The sequence below is a fragment of the Triplophysa rosa genome, linkage group LG11 (genome assembly GCF_024868665.1).
Source record: "Triplophysa rosa linkage group LG11, Trosa_1v2, whole genome shotgun sequence".
Lineage (NCBI taxonomy): Eukaryota > Metazoa > Chordata > Actinopteri > Cypriniformes > Nemacheilidae > Triplophysa > Triplophysa rosa.
This window is the reverse complement of record NC_079900.1, coordinates 2,603,042-2,623,404: the sequence shown is the minus strand read 5'-3', so window position 1 is coordinate 2,623,404 and position 20,363 is coordinate 2,603,042. Positions and strand designations below refer to the sequence as shown.

At 35.7% G+C, this 20,363-nt stretch overlaps 4 protein-coding genes across 5 annotated transcripts in view; 3 read left to right on the top strand and 1 right to left on the bottom strand.

Annotated features, from left to right (window-relative positions):
* The first annotated feature begins 1,481 nt into the window (after positions 1–1,481).
* On the top strand, positions 1,482–10,743 carry LOC130561507 (uncharacterized). The gene is made up of 16 exons (XM_057345899.1): positions 1,482–1,597; positions 4,128–4,478; positions 4,579–4,926; positions 5,604–5,711; positions 5,786–5,872; positions 6,023–6,115; positions 6,221–6,295; positions 6,580–6,672; positions 6,890–7,048; positions 7,182–7,268; positions 7,478–7,576; positions 7,690–7,773; positions 7,879–7,974; positions 8,072–8,170; positions 8,775–8,812; positions 8,978–10,743. Exons 1-16 carry the CDS (start codon positions 1,549–1,551, stop codon positions 9,110–9,112), a joined length of 2,001 nt encoding a protein of 666 aa, XP_057201882.1. The 5' UTR covers positions 1,482–1,548; the 3' UTR covers positions 9,113–10,743.
* Positions 10,744–11,129: 386 nt separating this feature from the next.
* Positions 11,130–15,807, top strand: mif4gdb (MIF4G domain containing b). Of its 2 annotated transcripts, none has more exons than XM_057345897.1 (6): positions 11,130–11,247; positions 12,121–12,274; positions 12,356–12,465; positions 12,721–12,876; positions 12,993–13,085; positions 14,283–15,807. In XM_057345897.1, exons 2-6 carry the CDS (start codon positions 12,193–12,195, stop codon positions 14,487–14,489), a joined length of 648 nt encoding a protein of 215 aa, XP_057201880.1. In that variant the 5' UTR covers positions 11,130–11,247; positions 12,121–12,192; the 3' UTR covers positions 14,490–15,807. The 2 variants fall into 2 exon arrangements, with proteins under 2 accessions (XP_057201880.1, XP_057201879.1); XM_057345896.1 differs by having other exon boundaries at positions 14,262–15,807.
* Positions 15,808–15,885: 78 nt separating this feature from the next.
* LOC130561503 (28S ribosomal protein S7, mitochondrial-like) lies at positions 15,886–17,527 on the bottom strand. Its single transcript, XM_057345895.1, has 5 exons — positions 17,367–17,527; positions 16,995–17,186; positions 16,835–16,898; positions 16,574–16,741; positions 15,886–16,278 (listed from the first exon to the last, which is right to left on the bottom strand). Exons 1-5 carry the CDS (start codon positions 17,408–17,410, stop codon positions 16,057–16,059), a joined length of 690 nt encoding a protein of 229 aa, XP_057201878.1. The 5' UTR covers positions 17,411–17,527; the 3' UTR covers positions 15,886–16,056.
* A 600-nt stretch (positions 17,528–18,127) lies between these two features.
* LOC130561972 (uncharacterized) overlaps positions 18,128–20,363 on the top strand; it is a 20,556-nt gene continuing 18,320 nt past the window's right edge. The window contains exons 1-3 of the mRNA XM_057346683.1: positions 18,128–18,299; positions 18,833–19,177; positions 19,258–19,614. Coding sequence (XP_057202666.1) covers positions 18,215–18,299; positions 18,833–19,177; positions 19,258–19,614 — 787 coding nt within the window. The 5' untranslated portion in view covers positions 18,128–18,214. The remainder of the gene's footprint in view (positions 18,300–18,832; positions 19,178–19,257; positions 19,615–20,363) is intronic.

Genomic DNA, 20,363 nt, shown 5'->3' with positions numbered 1-20,363 from the left:
TCATTTATTGTTGAACCTTTCTGTTTCACAAAAGGTTCTTTGTGGCGAAAAAAGGTCCTTCAGATTATAAAAAGGTAAGAAAGAGATGGTTCTTTAAAGAACCTTTGGCTGAATGGTTCTTTGTGGAACCAAAAATGGTTCTTCTGTGGCATCGCTGTGAAGAACCTTTTAAGCACCTTTATTTTTAAGAGTCAGAAAACATTGAAGTTAATGCCATTCCATATATTTAAATACGGTCTAGCCCTAAACTGTATAGGAAGTGACAGTATTAACCATTTGGCTGAAGAACAATTACAGTAAACGTTACACCATAACAACTAATCCACCAACATCAACTCCTAAGTGTTATTTTGTTAGTAATTGTTGTTAATGGTATTAATGTTAAACAAGAAATCCAATTTGCTTTGGCTTTGAAGATATTTAACAATAGTTACTTTATTTGACCTTCGTATAATGGCAAAGGTCTTCCACTGCAAACAGCCTGTAACACAACATGAAAAGCTCAGGGCAGGTCATGGTTTGGCAGATGATAGAGGTTGTAGTGTTTCCCGGTACAGCAAACTTGTACAAGTTGTACCATCAAAAGTGAACAGCAGAATAGTCACGAAATGGCAGAAAACATCATAAATCAGACCACAATTAGCTTGTTCAGAAATCTTTATGCAGTATTTTATTGTGTGTGTATAAGACGTTTTCCATCACAGTAGTAAAGGACACCTTGATGTCCAGCACCTTGTAGAGTGTCTCTACTTCTCTCAGATGTGACAAGAGACAGACCATGTTGACAGAAGCATAAAAGCATCATCAGATGTTGAGCCAATCCGTTTTTATGACCCTGTTTTATGTTTCTATTGGTTACTGGACCTCTTTTGTCCCCTGTGAGGTCATTTCAATCTATGGACTCTGATCTAGTGCTGGGCTGCAGCTGCTAAACGGAGTAAAACGGACATTAGTTTGTCTCAGGAAATATTCTGGTTTTAAAGTAACAGCAGTCAGATGCGAAGCATCAGTGTTATACTGATAAGATGGTTCTCAAACTATAGGTGCACCATGTTTCTTTGTGGAAAGGATTACAAAAAGCACATCAAACTGTAGAGTTTTCCAGTCATTTTAATCACAGACCTTATTATTCAGTCTTCAGAAGGTCATTTCTATCTGAAAACTATTGAATTCCTTTTGAAATCTGTTGTCATGCACTCACAAGAATCGTTTAATGCTCCAGTTTGAATTGTTTTTAATTATACAAAACTTACTTTTTCTATCCATAAATGAAGAAGTGTATTATTTAACTCAGATGGTGTCTGGTCTGAGAGTTATCCCGTGATTTCGACTTAAGATTCTGCATGAAGAAACTCTTGCATTTCTCTACACTAGATGGCAAAATAAGACAACTTTTAAATCGGCGCGTGAGCGTGACGTGGGAACTGTAAACTCTTGTCGCGTGACATCTTGCAACAACAAAAAACGAAAGTAAAAGTATATTTTTGACGGTGACGACATGTGCCTGCTGAAAATTAGGCCTAGCCTATATAAAAAAAACATTTGAAGATGAAGTTTCTAAACTGTATTTTGATGCTCATCTTCGTGATATTCTATGGTATGTATTATTATTTTATGTTTCACGCCGTAGCTTTTGTGTCGTTTTGTGTTCTCTATCATCATCTCGTTTCGAGATCCACTCAGAGGCTTACGCCAGTAACCTACTGTCTTCTACTGTCTCCAAAATTATTAACTTATCAAAGGCATATATGACTTAAAGATATTCGATTTTTAATTAATCTATTTCCCATGGTATTCGCGTGTATTACATTTCACTTTTTAAAGAGTGTTTGAAATGTTTGTTCTTTGCGAAAGTCATGTGACAGTAAACAATCAGTGCAGTCACAATAAATTGAACGATCAATAAATTAATTGAATGGATTATAAACGTGATCAACTAGATGATCAATAACGACACTTAATATAGCCTATTTAATAGTAATGAAAATAGTAAATTACTTCAATTCATTTCTACGTACATGGTAATGTAATATTTATTAAGATACTTTAATATTATATTATAATATTACACTAATATAATTATATAATTATATATTTTTTATTGTCAATGTGTAATTATGTATTGATTGATAATTGTACTTCTTGCATTGCTGTGTCCACAAATTAATAACTTTGACCATAAATTAAATGAAATCTATAATATCCACGATTACTTAAATGTATGAATCTCTGTTATTAAAGCAGTTCGCAAATTCATCTGTGGTTAGATCACAGTTGTCTAACCCTCAACCTTTTCATCTAGCCTAGGTAAATAGGGGTGAATGTGGCTGGCTAGTCTCTTTAAACCTACAGTTTGAAAATCCGCCGCTAGAGGGCGCACGATCAAAACAACTAGGCCTACTTCTGCATTTAGACACTACTTCCGCATTTGTTCACTCAGGATGCGGTATACGGAGGATTCACAATTTAGAATTAAACGAGACGTCCTTCGTAGGACATACTGGCAGAAAAGAACAGGAGGTACCACGTTGCTATGTCAACACGTTGCACTCTCACACCTGTCAAGTTAATTAAAATGATTTCTACACGATTTTAAGAGGTAAAAAGTGGGTTACTTTCTATCCTAAACCCAGAGCCATTGATAGAGAGACTCGCGTCAACTCCGTTGACTCCAATGGAACAGTTTTTTCACAGCAATGGCGGTTCATGGAGGCTCTCAATAGTTCCCGGACTATTGCTGCGACTAAACAGACCAACTGACGTAAACTTCTAACCCATTTAAAGACGAAAGCCATTTAATGAATAAAAAAATGAAAGAAATAAAGCATTTAAAGAGAAAACAACTTCCTGGAACTATCTGAAGGCTCCATGAATCACGTGACGCTCCGGCGTTTTGGACTTCCGTTGGCAGAACTCTCTCTCTCAATGGCTCTGCCTAAACCATGCCAAAACCAAAAAAGTTAAACAAATGTAGCATTTTTTGCCTTACTGTTTTAAAACATTTCAAAATCACCAAACACTTGTAAAACTATTTACTACATCTGCCTGCTAAGATTAAAAAAGTGACTTAAATTTGTAAACTGTTAACATTTAAATACCACATATGTGACCCTGGACAACAAAACCAGTCTTATGGGTAAATTTTTAGAAATTGAGATTTTTACATAATCTGAAAGCTGAATAAATAAACTTTCTATATATATATGAGTTGTTAGAATAGGAAAATATCTGGCTGAGATACAACCGTTTAAAACTCAGAACTCCAAATATTGAGAAAATCGCCTTTGAAGTTGTTAATCAGGGGCACTGTGGCAGACCATCCACTCACAAAAATAAAGTTCTTATATATTTAAGGTAGGAAAGTTACAAAATATCTTCATGGAACATGATCTTTACTTAATATCCTAATGATTTTTGGCATAAAAGAAAAATCGGTAATTTTGACCCACACAATGTATTTTTGTCTTTTACTAAAAATGTTCCCGTGCTACTTAAGACTGGTTTTGTGATCCAGGGTCACATATTTGATTGAATGTGCAGCTGCTGCCATTTATTCAAATGACAGATGTTGGCCGACGCAAAGAATTGTGGGTTATCTCTAGCAACGAAGGATCCATCTCATGTGTCCTCCGAATTCTCGTAAAAGTAGGTCGCATTAGAAGGGTGCACACGGAGTGTCCTACCTGCTTTTATGAAACGAGACAGCCTCAATGGCGTATTAGGCTTCAAATGAGACCTCCGGAGTACGCAGCCTTCTGAAACGAGACAGCTACTGTTGTCATGCGGTTTCTATTTGCTTCCAGTAAAGGTGGTAACAAAGGGTAACGCGGATATGACGCACAGGCGACTGCAGCCCCGTATCACTGTTTAGAATGCAGATTTTCTCACGATTTACAAGTAGTTGGAAACAATTGAGATTTTGTAAGTACTCAACTGAACAAGATATATGACACTAGCCTAGTGGTTTTTGGATATTTTTCTGCAAAATTGTTACAAACTGTACCTTTAAATACACCAGTCATTCACAGCCGAATAATCTAAATTGTGCATATTGGTCTTAATTGATCCAAAATGGTATTATTTAATAAATTATCATAAAATTATGTTTAATATTTTCAAACACGCAGATGCTCTGGAGTTCAGTGTTCGAGGTTCACGTCCTCTGGTTGTTGATCTGGGAGGTTCAGTTCTTCTGCCCTGTTCTGTTGATTCACTCGTATCAGTGGAAAAGGTGAAAGTGGAATGGAGAAAAACAGATTCAGAGATTGTTGTTCATCTGTATCATGATGGAGATATTAGACCAGAAGCCCAGCATGAGGATTATCGTGATCGAGCTCATTTCTTCACTGACGACATTAAACATGGAAATTTCTCTCTCCTGTTAACGAATGTGAGACAAGAAGATAAAGGGGTTTATAGATGTAAAGTTTACAGTGAACAGGGCGCTGAGAAAACTTTGGTTGAAATAAAAGATGTTGGTAAGTGTGGGTCATTTATACTTTAAAATAGAATTTTATTTAAAAAATGCTTCTGATATTGAATTGATATTACATGTTGTCATACTGTTTCTTTTTTTAGAATATTTGATAGTGTCAGGATCAGATCAGTCTTTATCTGTGTATGTGGGTGAAGACGTGACTCTGAACTGCTCTGTGGACTCTCACATCCCATCTGAACACATTGAAGAGGTTTCATGGAAGAAAAGAGTTCAAGATGAACACATCACAGTTCTGCTCTATCAAAACAACGAGGTTTATCCAGATGCATCAGATGAGCGATACAGAGACAGAGTTGAGTTCTTCAGTGATGAAATCCACAGAGGAAACTTCTCTCTCAGACTGAAGAGAGTCAGACCTGAAGATAAAGGACTTTACATGTGTCACGTGTTTGCTGGACGATTCTCAGACAACACGACTGTAATACTGGGTGAGTTGTTGAAGATTAAACAAACCTGACAAACAAACATGCTGTTATTTACAACATAGATCGAAAGGGGTTTATAGCACATGGTTCAAATGAATGAATAAAGTTACATTTAGAATGTCTCAGTCAAAAGAGACTGAAAAGGATCATTTCTAGGCCAGTCTCAAGAAATTCTCACCAAGAGACACCAGAATGTAATGTTTCTTATTTATTACAACTTTAATTACATGATTTAATTTACATTGAACTATTCTAAAGATCTGAAATACTATAGTAGCCACCTGACAGTGTCAAGCTATTTAAAGCAGACACAAATCCTGCTGTCACGCTTTATGTCACAAAGGACAAAACCACAACAGCACTTAGTCTGCATTTTACTTGAGGTTTGTTCCACATTTTTGCATAATGGCCGGCCTGTTAGTGGCTATATCAATGCGTTTAAATTTATGAACTGAGTAGATGACTTTAAGGACATTTTGTAGATATTTGTAAAATTACCTTTTTTGTGTTGTCTCACCACTAGATGAGTGCAATATTATTTCTAGTTTATATTATACGCTCTATTTTGCATTAATCTTTATTTAATTGAACATACCTCGGAAAACCGTCTAATTCAGTAATAGTTTCATTTAGTTGTTTACAGGTGTAAGTTAACTGATGTGTGTGTGTTTGTGTTTCAGGTTCGTCTGGTTTGTCTGGTTTACACATAGTGGTTTTGATTCTGTGTATTTCTGCGTGTGGATCTGCTCTTCTACTCTGTTCTCTCATCTGCAGATCAAACAACACAGGTATATTTTTATTTAGGGGGAATCAAACGTTCAACAATTTATTGTTTTCTAAAGAATTTTTGTTTTCACTCTAGGCAGAAGGCTGCTACTTCATGTTCATCTTTACTTTTGTCCGAATATTCTCATATTATTGGCTTTTGTCCTCTGGGGTACTACTGAAGGTATTTCAGTTGAGCTCATCTAAATCCTTACAGTACATTCATTTTTTCCAAAATGTTTCCCTTAAATGTCTTGAAATGACTGCGCGAGTGACAATCAGACTTTAATTGCGTAATTTTCTGATATTTTCATCCGTGAAACGTTTGTTTCAGCATCTTTGAATGAGATGATCTCTTGCGGTGTGGTTTGTGTTCTGAGGCCTCTGAGGTTGCTTTGGGTTACACCGTACATCAACGATTTTCCAGGTTATTTTACGTTTAGTCAAATTTATGTGATATTTTTAATTATGATAAAACTCTAAAATATGTTTAAACGTTTAATTAGTATGATTTTATCATCTCTTATTGCAGGTGTTATTAAAAAGAACATTGAGTCGTCACATGCTGATCTGTATTTTCCTGCTGTTTTGGGAACCATGTATTCAGGTTGGTAAATCCACAATTATTTGTATTGTCACAGTGACATTAATCTATTAGTTTCACAATTATTCTACACAATTTATATCAGTCCAAAGTAACTGTATAAAAATGTTTCATTTCTCTTTGAGTTAAAAAAAATAGAAATGTAGGCTACATGTCATTGTTTGATATTAATTTGATATGTAAGAGGACGTGCTTTATCTAGTTTTGGTCATTTTAATTTATTGCTATATTATAATTTTAACCAATTTAATTAGGTAATTTATTTATGTTTTTATTACTTGTTCCAGCATTGTTAGCAGAACATTTCAGAGGCGTCAACACAGTCAGTATGATGGTTATCTGTGCATTGCTGGTCCTGGTGTGTCTGCTCTTTATCATACGTGAGTGATGTCCGCTGTTTTTGTCGACAAAATTTTAAAAACATCTAATATGATTTTGCTTTACACAACCACCTCCAACAACAAAACAGCCACAGTTTTTTATGTTTGGGAATTTTACATTCATATTCCATCTATATTTGTCTCACCTCATGAAAACAGAACATTTGCTTTTAATGAGGATTTCTTTACTGATCTTTTGTGTTTGTTTTTGTAATAGAATTGGCTAAACGCTTTGAGAAGCTGCTGTCTGGCTTTGGAAGATTATGTAAGCAAATGTATGAAAAAGTTGGAAAGCGTGTAGCTGCTTGTGGCTTTTTTGTGCTGCCTTCAATAGAACTCAGCGTTCTGCTCTACCCTTTTGTTGGCTACTGGACAGGTAAGTGAGAACGCTCCTCCAGTGACTGATGGTGAATGATCTGATAAACATGCTCAGAACAGAAGACACAACTCATTTATTTATTAAGACCAGTTCAATTCCTTCCATCTGTACCTTTCTCTCTCTTGTTTAGTGTTTTTTGCTGTAGCGCTGCCGGTGCTTGCTTGTCTGTCTTTGCTCTGCCGGTGTTGTAAAAATGCAAGGGAAGCACAACAATACTGTAAGTATGAGAAATGATATTCTCTTCCATATTACGACTGTATTAATATACATATTAGATGTTTCATTATTATTTATTGCGATATACTTGTTGATTATTCTTGAATGTATTACATATTCTGTGTGTGATGGTTTATCATTACTTTCGACATATACTTTAGTGTCTTTGTGGCATGTTTTGACTGCGTCACTGCCTCTCATATTTTTCAGTCTCTCTTTATTTGGATAAAGCCGTATGGACACTGATGAGTGCATTGAGTGGGATTTTAGTTTGGGTTTACATTGCAGTCTTGAGAAATGAGAAAAAAGGTAGGTTATTATTTTATTATATCTAGTTCACATGATTTAATTGTACGCTGACTATAAACACTCTTCACATTTGTTTCTAATAATAAATACAACTTTTTTGTTTTTGTTGACAGAGTATGTTGGACTGGTTTGTATGGGTGGATTTCTTCAAGTGCTGTGGATGCTCATATTTTCTGAAATCCCAGTCAATTATTCGAGTAAAGAATTTATCGTTTTCTATCTTCTCCATGACATAACTAATAATTAAAATAATAAAAAACCATAAAATGAACTAAAATAGCAATCTTCCTTCTGCTGTACAGAGCGTTGGATCAGAAGCATTATGTTCCAGTTTGGAGCCGTTGGTCTTATTTTAGTGTTCTCTGTGGCACTGATGGTAGAGGTCATACTTGTAGCAGGTGAGCTGATGAGACTTGATGTTCCTCTACACAATATTGGCTACAACAAGATATTATGCATGATGCTGTTTGAGTTAAAATTTGCCTCTGTCCCCAGTTAATGGTGAACGTCTGATGGGAGATCTGAGAATTGGCGTCTTCCCCTTTGAAAGCCTGTTTACCATTCCCCTGTTGATTTTACCCATTTTTACACATCGTGAGTATAAATTTGATTGTATACTGTATGTATATAAATAACATATATTTGATCTTTTCTAGAATTTCACTTCCATTCTAGCTTTGTATTTATGTGCTGGAAGACATCAACAATGAATAATGTTCACTCCAAAGAATTTGGCCATTTATCTGACCCATCTCTTCAGGACAGGCTTGCAATGGACCTGCATCTTGGCTCCTCTTTTCCACTTTTATTTGCTTCATTAAGTTCTATGAAGTAAATTTTCAAAAAGAAAATAGTCACCATGCGTAAAAAAAAACATTTTATTGACTATTTTATAATATAATAAAATATAATGATGTAATATCATTTTTAGAAATAGGCCACTTCGGATGACGTAAACAATGGTTTAACTAAATACAACCAACAGAACATTTATGTGGAAATGTTAAAAAAATACATTTAAGATTTAATTACACATGTGAAATTTGAATTAATAATAAAATAAATAACTCAAACCGGAAGTGCATCTGGGCCGGTGTTTACATCTTGCAAAGTGGTCTGTAGCTTCTATAATTATAATGTCTTCGGTATTTAGCGCTTTTGTGTTTTAACTAAGACTAACTTATCTGATCTCACACAGGGACACCTGTCAATACAACATCTCATCAGGGTTCTCAGGTTAGTACTGTTAGTACTAAAATATAACATAGTTGTATTATGGGTAAATATAGTATAATAATAAACTATACAGTATGGTTTATAGAAGGTTACATCAACTATTGACATTTACAAATTGTCCAAAAAGAAGAATGATTTGTTTCAAATGTCCCCTCCTTAACACAGAACTCAGTGGAAGCTGATGCTTTTCCTACTACAAAGTCGACCGGTTTGGACCAGAACCAGACAGGAGAATCCCATGAAATGGAAACTCTGAGAAAAGACGCTGAGAACAGTGTGGCGATAGAGGAGATCACCTGACCTGACAGCATAATCCGTACAGGGTTGTACGTTAACTTTTTTTGCACATAGCACCTGTGCTACAGAGTTTTAAAGTTTTGTAGCACAGGCCAAACAGTTGTAGCACAAGTGTCTGTTATCATCTTAAAAAAAACACAAGTGACTGTGTAGACAGGTAACTGAAGAAGGACATTAATGTTACAAATTGATAAATTAGGGCCATATATATTTTTTTTTTTGCCAAATTCATTTTTTCATTCACTCACAGTAACGCAGAACAAGCAGAGGACATATTTAAATAGTAGAATTACGCTTTCGTGATTCCTTCCATGATTTCCCACATCGCACAGATATAGGGCTCTAGATCAATGGACTCGATGCAGCCAGAAAACAAGTTTTAATTGCAAAAACTAAACAAAAATGAAAATAAATAATGGTGTCCTCACACGAACAAGCACAGCGACAAACACACTTCACACAAACAAGCGGCTCTGTCTAATGTACCAGCCAAACTGTATCACACGTGTGCTACAATTTTACATTTATTCATCGCACAGACCGATTTTTTCGTAGCATGTGACATACTGCGCATTACAAACTGTACGGTATACTTTACAAACCGACGCAGTAGGAGTTATTAGCCAGCTTCTACCATGGAAATGTGAATTGAGATTCTCAGTGACCGGACATTTCAACGAATCACTGCAAATCAAATACAAAATCTCTTGAACTTGTTATGTGTTATATAAACAGGTGGCGGAGGTAAATTTACTTACTGTATTTATTTTCTAAATCTAGCTTATGTACAGGACCACTTTAATATATATAGGATTCATGTATTTTATAAATATGTCTTATATGTACTTTATCGTTGTCCACTTTTTGTTTTTATTATATTACCGTCCGTTTTCGTAGTTTTAGATGTTGCTGTGTTAGCACTTTCTTGAGAATCGTGAACTTTCACATTTTATGCTAAACCTAAAAATAACTGTGATTTAAAAATAACCGTGGTTTAAAGTGTTCTATACCATTTCTTTTCCTGCATGTCACCCATTTTAAACTTGCCAAAGCTTAAATATCAGGTTAATGTGATGAATAAACGAATTGAATGGAGTTAAATGGAATTACATTGAATCAAGTTTAGTTGAATTGAGTTGAGTAGTCAAAGGATTGTCTACAACAGCCTCACAGTCCTTGGGTATAAGAAAAAATATATTGTAGGCTACTTAATTGATGCCTTTTGATTGAATTTTATTATTTCTGTTAATTTTGTAGGTATTAAGAGTTAGAGATGATGGTTCAAATATAGTTTTGTTAATATTGTGAGGATGTTAACTTTGATGGTGAAGCCGTGCCAACAGATTGGGCTTTCCAGTATCATCACTACAGGGTACCCATTAGCTGCTTTAAATGTGTTGTTTGTTCAAATAAATGTAGCCAATAAGATTTATCTTTAGAGCTAATAGAGATGTTGCAATATTTTACATAAAGTATTTTCTTTATTCCTTAATGTATTTTCTTTGTTTCCTCATACAATTGTCTTACAAAGTATTTTGCCATTTTTGGTTCCGCTAAGAACCTTTTAGAAAAAGACTTATATTTTATATTTTATGTGTGTATTATATCTTTGTATACTGTAATAAAGGGTTTCAAAAAAGAAACACAGACACTCCTTCTTTCATTCATAGATTGGTTTTCCACACTTTCCTCAATATATCTATCAATATATAACATATCTGACCCTACGACATATTCATTAATTGCTTTGATTAAGTACATTGATTTTTTTGTATTGCAAAATAAAATTAACAAACATGAACAGGAAAAACAATGCTAGCTTTCTGATTATAAGAAAGCCTAATGTCGACGTTGCCTCGCAACCCACTTTCTTCATAGTCCAATCAGATCTCTTCTCCCGCTGCCGGTAGCCAATGATAGAGGACAACTGGATGAATCTGATTTGTCGCTGCAGAAAAATCCCCCCTCCATATCTTACCACATTGGTCCAGTTTGAACAACCAACCAATCAGGTAGCCGCACAGGTAGAACGTCACGTAGCGAGGTAGTTCCTAGTCAGCGCTTTGCACGCATGTGCAGTGTTTCACCGAGTGAGATATGTGAATAAAAACTGATTGTTCACTTCCTTTGATTTTAAAGTAAGTTTTTCTCCTGACACGCAACATTTAACATCTAAAATGCCGCCATTAGGCGCGTTAGTATTGTTCACTGCGGTTTAACATCTCCATTTTGCTTCATGGTTCCCTGTTCTCTGAATGTAAACAAGCGTCTTGCTGTCCGCTTCAGTTTCTTTACTTTAGATTTCATTCACATCACAAAGCGTTCAGACTTCAGTGTTAAATTACCAAAAATTGTCATTTTGGTCTGCTATGGTCAAATTAAGTTTTACCGATCTTATTGAGCTCTTTATTAAATGGTTTGCTGTTTAGAAATGCAGTGCGTGCTCTTAACTAAGTTAGTTACAGTACTAGGTACGTTAGTAAAGTAACGTTACTTCTTTCTAAGCGTCTGTGTTTCATTGTTAGTTTATTTGGCTTCTGATCTCATTATAATACAGGTACATTTGCTAGTAATCTGTAGTAAAACTACTAGAATATGTAGTGTTTTTAAAGTTTACCATAATAAATGTTCAACTGCACTATAGTAGTCACTAACATTACAGTTTTCAATCCACTATGGTTAAAACTACTATAATGTAGCATACTGTGATATCTTTACAAAGTGTAGTAATTACTGTTTACAATATACTACAGCATACTATAAATGACTAGTAGTTTACTATAGTAAATTCCAAAGTATACTACAATCTTTTTTCACATAAAGATTAGATTGACAGCAGCTTTGTGATATTCAGTCTTTTCATATTCATTTTTATAACATGACTCGCGCACTGCCCCGTTTCTGTTTCTTGTCAAATTGGGCAAGTTTGCCCAATGTGGAAGTTACTTCAATTCTTCATCTAGACTTGACCTTTTGATATTCTCCTTCACATGTCATATTCATCATCTCAGAGAACTGTCATGGCTTGTGCAGAGTTGAGCTGAAGAGAAGTTATTCCCCACCGTCTGTTCATCCGAAACGCAATGGAGAACTCATCCAAAGACGACTACAAGATCCAGTCGTTTGATATAGAGACGCAGACGCTCCTGAAAACAGCCTTGAATGGTCAGTTGTGTTTGCTATAGGACAGTTGGTTTCACACGATCAGTTTCACTGTCAGGCTGCTAATGTTTTATCTCTTGTCAGATCCGGGGTCAGTTGATCTGGAGAAGGTCTGCAGTGTTATAGTGGAGCAGTCTCTGAAGGACCAGATCTTCAGCCGGGAGGCCGGACGAATCTGTTATTCTATAGTCCAGGTAAACAAACACACAACATCACCATTAACCTAAGAAGTGTTTTTAGGGATTGTAATGGGGAGAATCACTTGTATTCCTAAACTAAAATGCATTCATGTAATATCTGCAGCGTTTGTCATCATAATTTTAAGCTTTAATGTCTCTTACTGTGTAAAATGATGTCTCTCAGAAGGTATTACTCATGAGAATCTCTGCAATGACGCAGTATAGGATAAATGATTATAATGTAAACCCTTAAACTGAATTCCTCCGCAGACAGAAGCCAAACAGACTAATGGGAGCTCATTTCGCCGTCACTTGTTGACCCGCCTGCAGCAGGAGTTTATTGCCAGAGAGGAGACGCGGAGGAGATCCACTCAACAGTGGGTTTGTCTTGTGTCCTTCATCTGCAACATCTTTGACTACCTCAAGGTGAACTGTCAACTCATGAAATGTGTTCAGAATTAGATCAGAATTGAAATACACAACAAATGTACATGCTTGAGTGAAGTGTTTGCTGATGTTTAACTGGATTCTGTTGGCTACAGGTGAACAACATGCCCATGGTGGCTCTGGTTCAGCCGGTGTATGACTGTTTGTTCAGACTGGCACAGCCGGACGCCCTGAAGAACGAGGAGGAGGTGAAGTGTCACATCAGTAACATTAGTTTCATGACCAACACTGATACTAGAGAGCTGATATCATACACACGCACATACCGACGTCAAAAGTTTGGGATCACTTGACAATTTTCAATCTTGTTTCAATGTTTGGAATAACTCCTGTAGACAAAAATACAACTGTGCCAACATATTAACTTCTTTCATTAGGAAACGAAATGTTTATAAAAAAATATTTTTGAAAGGTATTACTTGAACCAAATAATGAATAAAAAGCAGCCAATAATAGTCCAGCATAGATGGAAATTCCTTCAATAGCGTCCTAGATTGAGACATTAAGAAGCTGGATGTGAAAATGACAAGACTACGATTTTGCAAATTCTAGTCAAATGCTAAAATATAATGTAGAGTTCATTTATTTTGAATGCTTTTAGTCACAACATAATTCCCACAGTTGCAACTGTCATTTCATGGTTTTGATGAGTTTACTGTTATTCTAAAATGTGGAAAAAATATAAATAAAGAATGAGTGAGTCATCCCAAACTTTTGACCGATAGTCTGTTTATATATATATATATACATACTAGGGATGCACCGATATGTTAATTTTGGCCGATAACCGATAATTCTTTAACATTGCAAGCCGATAACTGATATACCGTATCTAAATTAATACCGAAATTCCCTAAGACTGAAACAATAGGCGAAAAGTGGACAACTGCTTTTATTTGACAACATTGACTGCAGAAAACAAGGTCACCATTAGTTCTCTTTTTTTCCCTGAAAATCTATGCTTTTGTTCATATATTTTACACATTCATAAATACTGTGTATTAAATAAATACTTTACCTACATCAACAATGTTTTGCTAATAGCAGTAAGTAAATGACCACGACGTAAAGACAGTACTGTACTGTATTAAAACTGTGAGCAGCATTTTTCATCTGAAGAAGTTAAACCAGAGGAAATAATTTATCGACTATAATATATCGGCCTAAATTTGATAAAAAATGGCCATTTATCGTCCGATACCGATATGGCCGATAATTTATCGTGCATCCCTAATATATACATACAGTATACACATATGTGATATAATAAGCAGCCTCGGAATAAATTAAGAGAACATTTTAAAGCAGCGTTTCAGTGTTTCTGAATGTACTATTTCTAGGTATGTGTTTCCTCTTTGTCTCAGGTGGACTGTCTGGTATTACAGTTACATCGCATCGGAGATCAGCTGGAGAAGATGAACATGCAGCGCATGGATGAGATGTTTTATCTTCTGAGGGATGGATTTCTCCTGCAGGAGGACTTGAGCTCCATGGGTCGACTGCTGCTGCTGGAGATCCTGGAGTTCCGTGCGGGAGGCTGGATTCTCAGCGACACCGCTCAGAAATATTATTACAGTGAAGTTACAGACTGATGCCTCCACCAATAACGAGAGAGAAACATCAAACAGGAAGACAAAGAAATCTTAGCAGATGGAAGGCTTTATTTTTACGGTTTGGAGAGTCACTAGGTGTGTGAATTGACGGTAGAGGATTTAACCAAGGTTAGTTGAAGTGTTCGAGTGCGTTCTATGGTTTTGATGGCTGTTTGAGTTCTTACAAAAAGAAGCAAGATGACACACCTCTGAAGACATTCCTGTGGTCTGTAATGATGTTACAGAGCTATCCCAGCATTCCATAGGACAAACTGTTGGGGTGTACAGTATTGCTGTTCATTTAGGATTAATGGTTGAATGTTGTTGAACCACTTTCAATCTGTTCTCTGGGAAAAAATAATAATTTGTATCCAAAGTTAGGCAGCTTTGTTCAGCAAATAATGTGCCTTTGGTTTATATCTTTATTTAGTCAGATCTTAAAATAAATTGAAAGTGAATGTGGAGACATTCGTTTCTTGTTATAGAAGCTGAATCAGTACATCTTCAGTAGGTTTGATTCACTGATGTGTACAGGGATGACAAAAAGATGTTTTATAAAAATAAGTGTTTAGTTCAGTTCTTATGTTTGTGAACACAGAGGTCTTTAATAATAAAAATGATACTTCATTTCAGCTCATGGATCTCTGCTGCAGATATTTCAATGCCAAGAACACAAAGGTTTTAATATATTGACATTTTATTCCACGGTAACGGCATATACCGTCATACCGCACAGCCCGACTTTTTTATAAAAAAAACGTGCTGGATTAAAGCACAACACATAATAAAAGTAAGAAGTCTGCATAATGTCACTATTGTATAATTTTGTAAAGTTTTAGACTAGTAGGTTTTCATCAGGTGGTTGACAATCCACTGGAAATAGACATTTTCTAACAGGTGTAAGTATACATTAAGAAGTCTTCAATCATCGTTGATTCGCCTTCACGTCATTCCAAACACACATGACTTTCTTCTGTGAAACAGAGATGATGTTTTCAAACAATTGAAGTGAATGGAAAACTAGAGCTGTTACAGTAATGTGCCATCTGTGTTATAGCTTTTTGTAGTGAACAAACTGGAGTTTGTTAATGGTCACTACAAGTCTTACTTTAGAAATATATAAACATCCACTTTCATTGCTGTCTGGACATTCTGCTATAAATAACCTCCTTTGTTTTTGACAGTAGAAGGTCATATGGATTTTAAATACATGAGGGTGCGTGAATAGCATATTTCTTATTTTTCTGGTGTTCAAAAGATTGGGATTTGAAGGTATTGAAGTTTTCCGTTTTCAAAAAAAAAGCCTTTGATTTGCTGTTTTATTTTATTATACAGTGGACCACATTGTCGAGTTTTGACACCTTATAAAGAATTCTTGCTTAAGAATGAGACTTCATTTCTTTGAACTTTCATTTTATTTTTTATACAAAGACAAACTGCAGTTACAAGATAACAAACACTGTAATGTCTCTTATTTTTTCTGGATAAATGTCCACCAGAATTCTTGATGCAGCTAGTGAGAAGTGAGAATGTCCATTGTCTATGTGTCTAGATCATCCCTCTCTCTCTACCACCAGCGGTAGTGAGCGTATGCCCGGTTGGCTTCGGCCATCTTGTGAAGGTCGTGCTTGCGCTTCACTACGTTTCCTTCATTAGAGAAGGCAGCCAGCAGCTCCTGTGAGAGTTTTTCATACATGTGTGTGCGACGGTGTTTGTTGTCTCTGCATTCTGTGATCATCCACTTCATGGCCAGAAAACGCTTTCGGTTATCTGTGAGCGGGACGGGCACCTGCGGGATAAACAAATGACTGTAAGTCTCGGGATGTTATTGTGTGGTGGGTTACTGTTATGTTGCTGTTTTTGTCATTGTTGGACTATAAATTCAGATTTGTTTTAGGAAAAAGCAACAACATTCAAAATGTCCTTTCTGTTCTACAAAAGAAAGTCATGAAGGTTTGGAATGATACGAGATGAACATAACGACACAATTTAATTTCTGAACGAACTATTACCTGAAAAGTATTTGTACAGTGAATTGTGTAAATGTAATTTTCAGTCATGTGTTAAATCATGAATACTCTAACCTGGTAGAACTTTCCTCCTTTCTGAATGCTGGCCAGACCAATGATGGGTTTGCAGTTTTCTAGGGCCTGATGGAAGATGGCGTACGGATTACACTCAATGTCTTCTCTCTTGTTTGGAGGAGATTTGTGATATTTCTCCACCTGTCTCCTCTTCATGGTCTCCAGTGTCTAAACAGGTATGAAACAGAACAGAATCATATCCAGCATTAAATCACATCAGACATTGTGTTACAGTCATGTAAATTGTGATTACATCCAAACCTGTGTCACGATTCCTCTAGCAAGGATTTTATTCCCATCCTGCATCATCATGTTAATAAACTTGCTGTTGAGGAGTAAAACAGATCATCCACGTGTTAAATCATATATAAAGAGAGAATATAAAGCTGTCATCACATGTACTGCTATTAATGTTATTTACCTGATCACAGGGTCGTCGAAAGGAGAGCTGGTGGCGCTTGATAAAGCAGCTTTTATTGGTCTCACTGTTTTGAGTTCTCTCAACTCTTTCTGTTCAGGACTGAGATCTGATTCTGGAACACTGTGAGCATCTTTACTGGGATCAGGATCCAGATAGTATGGGTTATACCGACTCCATCTCACGAAACACAGACTAGGAGAGAAAATATAAATAGAAAAAAAATATATATAACACAACACTCAACGGGTATTTAGAGACCGATTTAAACAAGCTTGCTATTGCGAGGAAAACCTTGAAATGAAAATAAAATGTGAATCACGCAGCATTGTTGTCAGAACAGAATTAAGAGTTCAAATCGGAACAAACATTTACCTCGATTTCCAAGGTTTCAATAAACGTCCGAAGGAGGCTGCCATCTTTAAAACGATGTTAGAGGGTTATCTCAGATCAGTTAATGCGACCCAAACTGCGATATTTATTGTTAGAGAAGTGGAGTACCTGATCTCAGTTCAGAGGTTAAACTTTACTCTTCCGCGACGTCATAGGATCTCGGCAAAAAAGGCTGTCTAAATTACTGCCTGAATAAAATAATGTCCTTAAAATTCATTTAAATATTGAAAATGAAGAATACGGTTTCACTTTCTCCAATTTTAAACAAATGATAGGAGTTATTTATTATAAAATATTTTACTTCATCCCTATTTTTTAAAATAATAACATTAATTACGCATTTATTGCGAGTGTTTGTTTCACCTATTCGTGGCCACGGTATGCGTTAATAATACTTTTTATATTTATTTTTATGTGAAAAAAGCTGGAACGGAAAAAAAGATGAAACGGTAGCTACGTGTTTTTCATTTTGGGGCGTCAGCGGAGTATTGACGTGAGGAGCAGTGCACTATGGGAATAGTAGTTTGTTAATTCCTGACGATGTAGTTCTGACGATATAGTTCTAATGTGAATATTTATTTTCTCTCCTGTTGCTCGGTTTAGTTTGATTAAGTTAACGCATTGTGCGTAGTATGTGCGTGTTGTAGTACGTATTTTAACTAACGTTAAATTAATAATTCCTGATCTCTTCACTGACCCGCCCCCTGCTTGCGTCAATTTAAAAGAGAAAGTACACTGATTAAACTGAAAGTAAAAGCTGATCTGTCGACATTTTACCAACATGATCGCCCGTCAGCACGAAATTATTTTTACTACAATTTATAGTAGATATGATTGATTTGTGTAATTGTGTACGTTTAAAGATGCACATCCCTAGCGTTCATTTTTTGTCAATACTGCTGATGATCGCTGATGGTGAGTTTTGATCATTTACAAAGAGGATCTTTAATCCGCTTCACGGCGACCTCTCTCTTTCATTTTCTTACAGCTATATTTGATTTGAGACAAACGCCACTGCACAAATGTAATGTATATGTCGGAATTGCGTGGTAGTCTACATGATCAAAATGATCAACGTGCGTATTCTCGTATCAACGATAAATGACTAACAACTCCACAATGAGATAAGCCTGCAATTTAAAATAGTAAATAACTAAATGTTTTACTCTCCCTTACGAAAATTAACCAAGATTTACTACATTTAAAACAAACAACAAAAACATGGTTTCTATAGTTAATCCATGGTTAATCCATATTACACTTTTACTAATTTACAAAAAAAAAAATCGTTAGGGCTAGACAGACTAAAACATTTCAGTTTACAATCCAAGAGAAAATATACATTTTTAAATCATCTTAAAACTTAAAAAGTAATGAATTAATGGGATTTAAACCTTCTGTTATAACTTTTGTTATTGCATAGATTAATATGTATTTATTGTTTTTAGGGTTCACAGTGAAGGGTCCGTCAGGTCCTCTGGTTGTTCCTCTGGGAGGTTCAGTTCTTCTGCCCTGTTCTGTTGATTCACTCTCATCACTGGAGGATCTGGAGGTGGAATGGAAAAAATCAGACTCACAGACTCTCATTCATCTGTATCAAGATGGAGATATTAGACCAGAAGTCCAACATGAGGATTATCATGATCGAGCTCATTTCTTCACTGAGAACATTAAACATGGAAACTTCTCTCTCCTGATGAAGAATGTGACAGTTCAAGATGAAGGACAATACACATGTACAGTTCACAGTGGACAAGAGTCTGGTGAAACTGTGGTGGAAATTAAAGATGTTGGTAAGAAACATGATCTCTGACTGAATAATGTACACTTATTCAAATGGTTTCGTCATTATTTTTTTATTCTGTTCTTTCAGAGTTTCTGATGGTTTCAGGATCAGATGAGTTGATATCAGTGTATGTTGGTAAAAACGTGACTCTGAACTGCTCTGTGGACTCTCACATCCCACCTGAACACATTAAAGAGGTTTCATGGAAGAAAAGAGTTGAAAATGAGTATATCACAGTTCTGCTCTATCAAAACAAAGAAACTCTATTAGATTCATCAGATGAGCGATACAGAGACAGAGTCGAGTTCTTCAGTGATGAAATCCACAGAGGAAACTTCTCTCTCAGACTGAAGAGAGTCAGAACTGAAGATAAAGGACTTTACATGTGTCAAGTGTTTGCTGGACATCTCTCAGAAAACACCACGGTAATACTGGAACAACTGGGTGAGTTACAGATAAAAACACAAACATATCTTAAGTTAAAGGTTTTGCAAAAACAAATCAATTTTATTTTTGAAAAGTATTTTTAATCAATATACAGTGTCATAAGATAAAACTTCAGTCATGTATCTTACAATAATCTGTTTTATTATATGAGAATTAGACAACCATATAGAGTGTCTCTCTATATTATCAAACTTTGTTAAATTAATAATATTAATAAATGAATCATGCTTCTATTTCAGCCAGCTATAAACTCGTGTTGCATCCCAAATTGCCCACTTATACCCTAAATGTGTGTACATATGAGTGTGTAGGAAGAGTATGCAAGTACTGGGAAATACATGTGTAACCACAACTTTCCTTGACTGCTGGTATTGGTAATAGTAGTGAGCAATAATTGACGCGTAAACATTAAAGTCTTTGCAATCGGATTTAAAATGCCTTATTTCGCTTCAGTAAATAAACATTGCTTTAAATTGCATCCTGTGGTGTCATTTTGTTTGTTTATTTCTCACCGAAAAAGTCCACACAAATTCCATACCTTGTAGGTACTGGCTACTTTTCCACTTGGTTCCACATAATCCAAAAAAGCCTGTTAACCTCCTGAAGCACAACCCAAAACGGTCAAAAACTATGTGCTTCCCTACTCCCAATCAGTGTTGGGTGTAACTAGTTACTAAGTAATTAGTTACTGTAATTTAATTACTTTTCCCTTGAAAAAGTAAAGTAAGGGATTACTCTTATTTTTT

Coding starts and splice junctions, on each gene's coding strand:
- LOC130561507 (XM_057345899.1), top strand. CDS start 1,549: ATGAAGTTTCTAAACTGTATTTTGATGCTCATCTTCGTGATATTCTAT. Junction 4,927..5,603: donor CAACACGACTGTAATACTGG/GTGAGTTGTTGA, acceptor TTTGTGTTTCAG/GTTCGTCTGGTTTGTCTGGT. Junction 5,712..5,785: donor CTGCAGATCAAACAACACAG/GTATATTTTTAT, acceptor TTTTCACTCTAG/GCAGAAGGCTGCTACTTCAT.
- mif4gdb (XM_057345896.1), top strand. CDS start 12,193: ATGGAGAACTCATCCAAAGACGACTACAAGATCCAGTCGTTTGATATA. Junction 12,275..12,355: donor CCTGAAAACAGCCTTGAATG/GTCAGTTGTGTT, acceptor ATCTCTTGTCAG/ATCCGGGGTCAGTTGATCTG. Junction 12,466..12,720: donor TCTGTTATTCTATAGTCCAG/GTAAACAAACAC, acceptor ATTCCTCCGCAG/ACAGAAGCCAAACAGACTAA.
- LOC130561503 (XM_057345895.1), bottom strand. CDS start 17,410: ATGGCAGCCTCCTTCGGACGTTTATTGAAACCTTGGAAATCGAG. Junction 16,899..16,994: donor TTCGACGACCCTGTGATCAG/GTAAATAACATT, acceptor ACTCCTCAACAG/CAAGTTTATTAACATGATGA. Junction 16,279..16,573: donor AAGGAGGAAAGTTCTACCAG/GTTAGAGTATTC, acceptor TTTATCCCGCAG/GTGCCCGTCCCGCTCACAGA.